The 2500-nt window shown below is 42.3% G+C and overlaps 1 protein-coding gene across 2 annotated transcripts in view; it reads right to left on the minus strand.

The window, feature by feature from the left end:
* The window catches only part of p3h2 (prolyl 3-hydroxylase 2), an 81776-nt gene that overhangs the window by 8388 nt on the left and 70888 nt on the right, over window positions 1–2500 (minus strand). For both annotated transcript variants that reach the window (XM_079507092.1, XM_079507091.1), the window contains exon 6: window positions 1459–1548. In XM_079507092.1, coding sequence (XP_079363218.1) covers window positions 1459–1548 — 90 coding nt within the window. The remainder of the gene's footprint in view (window positions 1–1458; window positions 1549–2500) is intronic.

The following is a 2500-nucleotide window of genomic DNA, read 5'->3' on the forward strand; positions in this document are numbered from 1 at the left end:
CTAGTGTCAGTGTATAGTTGCAAACTCTATGCAACCAATTCATTCATTTCTCAAAGTTGTCTAGTGTCAGTGTATAGTTGCAAACTCTATGCAACCAATGAATTCATTTTTCAAAGTCGTCTAGTGTCAGTGTATAGTTGCATACACTATACAGTATGTATTGCAAGCAGCACAGGGCTCTGTATGACCAGTAGGTGGTGCTGTTAACTGTCAAAGCAGTGACTTCCGCAGGCTGTTCCAAACACCTGTTCCAACTGCTCTGGGTCTGATCTCAGCTTTCTGGCTCATTAGGGCTGCTAGTGGCCCAGCATGAGCTCTGCTCTGGATTGAAGAAATGGGGACAATATTCCAAATAACTGTAATGATGTAACTTCCTTTTGCTTGTGAGAAGAGCTGGGGAAATGACTCGCAGTTGCAGTTACAACTCCCAGATGACAAACGTATACCTTCCATATAAATGCCTATTGTAGAACATAACTTCCTGTTGTTTGTAAGCAAAAATGTTAAAGTAAGGAAATGGTTTAACAATAACTGATCGTTTTGAGCATAGTGGCTTCCCCATAACCATCTTAATAATAGATGACATAATGTCTTTGGGTTTTAGGCTAAAACGAGAGCATGCTATTACCCTATATTAAACTGCTAGTTTAGTATTAGTAACAGATAGTTCTGTTTGTTGATTATTACTTGTTAAATACTTTATAAACACGTAAGTTACGTAACTATGATTGCAGTATTACTGCAACAAACACATTAGTTCTCAATGTCAGATTTTGTTGTGAGTTTTGATTTACTGGGTGGACCAAGCATGGATGTGGGGTGAAAGGAAACAGGTTAAACGAGGAAGATAAAAAAAAGAAAGAAAACATGTTGAAATGAATGAGAGTTTCTCTCTCATTCATTTCAACATGTTTTCTTTCTTCAGAAGAGCTGGAAAAATCAAGAATGGAAGCCAGATTAAACAGACTGGTTTGTTCTCTGTTTTCAGACCTGGTGTGCCGAGAAAGATCTATTGATCTATTGATTTTAAAACAATCAATGAAGTGGAGATAAATCAGGCCCTCCATCAGTTTTATGCCAGTGAGAAAAAGGGGAAAGGTGAGAGCGCTAGACTGCATGTCTGTATTGCTGTCACTAAACAACATTTCTTGGTGGAAGAATGATGAGTTGTTATGCATTTGTTTGTTCAAATCTCATTAGATGTAGTAAATCGTTGTAGTAACCGTTTTATAAACGCAAGTACAGTAGCCACATGAGGCCATGGGTTTACAGCAGTGGTTCTCAAGCTTTTCTGGATCAGAGCCCACTTGGAAACCCAAGCGGGGACCCATCTGAACACATGTTTAAGTGGTCAGATGGGTGATCCGCGTGAATGTTCAGAGCATTATTTAAAAGGATCAATTAAATCCATTGTGTTCCGGCTAGGGTGTATTTGCAGTTATATGTAGTTGTACTCACCCCTTCAAAAAACTCCACCCCCATGGTGTCACTGCCAATCAGGAGCAGCTTCAGCTCCTGCTTATGACGCCTCAGGTACCACGCTGCCTTCTGTGGACATGCACACAAAATCACAACATTAGGACGCATAGCATACTGCAACACTTAGTCCACTGGTTCTCAGTGTGGGGTCAGAGGTCATTTGGGGTGCCCCAGCCAAATAAATGATGGACGGATCACGGATCCATATCCGGAAGTGTGCAAATGGGCCCATTTTTGTACACTCTGAGTTCAATAAACACTGAGGTTTTGCTGTGTAGATTGGAGTCCCACAGATGAAAATGGATGTCCAAATGCATATCAAACTGGGGGTCACAAAGGTAGAGAATCACTGATTTACACTCTACCGCAGAACTACATTTTTACATTTTCGAGTTTTCTACCTGTGGAGAGAGACCTGGGAAAGAGACAGCTCAGAGAAGGGTTTACATATTATGCCAAGATCATGAGGTGGAATTAACACCAGTGTCTATTGTAAGTATTTTGAATAGGCTGAGAAGAGTTCTGCACCCACAACAGCAGCAACTCCCAAAATAAACCTTCTTCCCTTACTGCATATCGAGGGAACCTTATCCTCAATGATTCCTTGCCCTAGTAAAGGCAACCAAACTGACATGACTCTTACCATCCTCTTCTCCTCGCCTCAGTGCCAGTGTAAATGGAGTGTGGTGCCCTTCCTGTCTGCTGCCTGGCATTTCACACACTGAGCTCCTTGCTGGCGTTTCCTGCCAGGCCTGAGAACAGGAGGCTGCTGGCAGTGAGGTGAAGCCAGCCGTTTCCCCAAGGATTATAATCGCCTTACAGTAGCAAGGACTGCTTTACCGGGCTTGCATTAACCCATTTTGGGCGGGAACCCCTTTTGGTGTTAGCATTACGTTATGCTTTAGCTATTTAAAAATAGCAGATCTACAAGCTCATAGCGCGCCACCGAGTGGCGCGCTACGAGCTTGTAGGTCTGCTATTTTTGAAAACGGTCAGGATGTAGAAGACATTTTTAGAATCT

Source organism: Electrona antarctica (genome assembly GCF_951216825.1).
Source record: "Electrona antarctica genome assembly, chromosome: 7".
In the NCBI taxonomy this organism is placed as follows: Eukaryota; Metazoa; Chordata; class Actinopteri; order Myctophiformes; family Myctophidae; genus Electrona; species Electrona antarctica.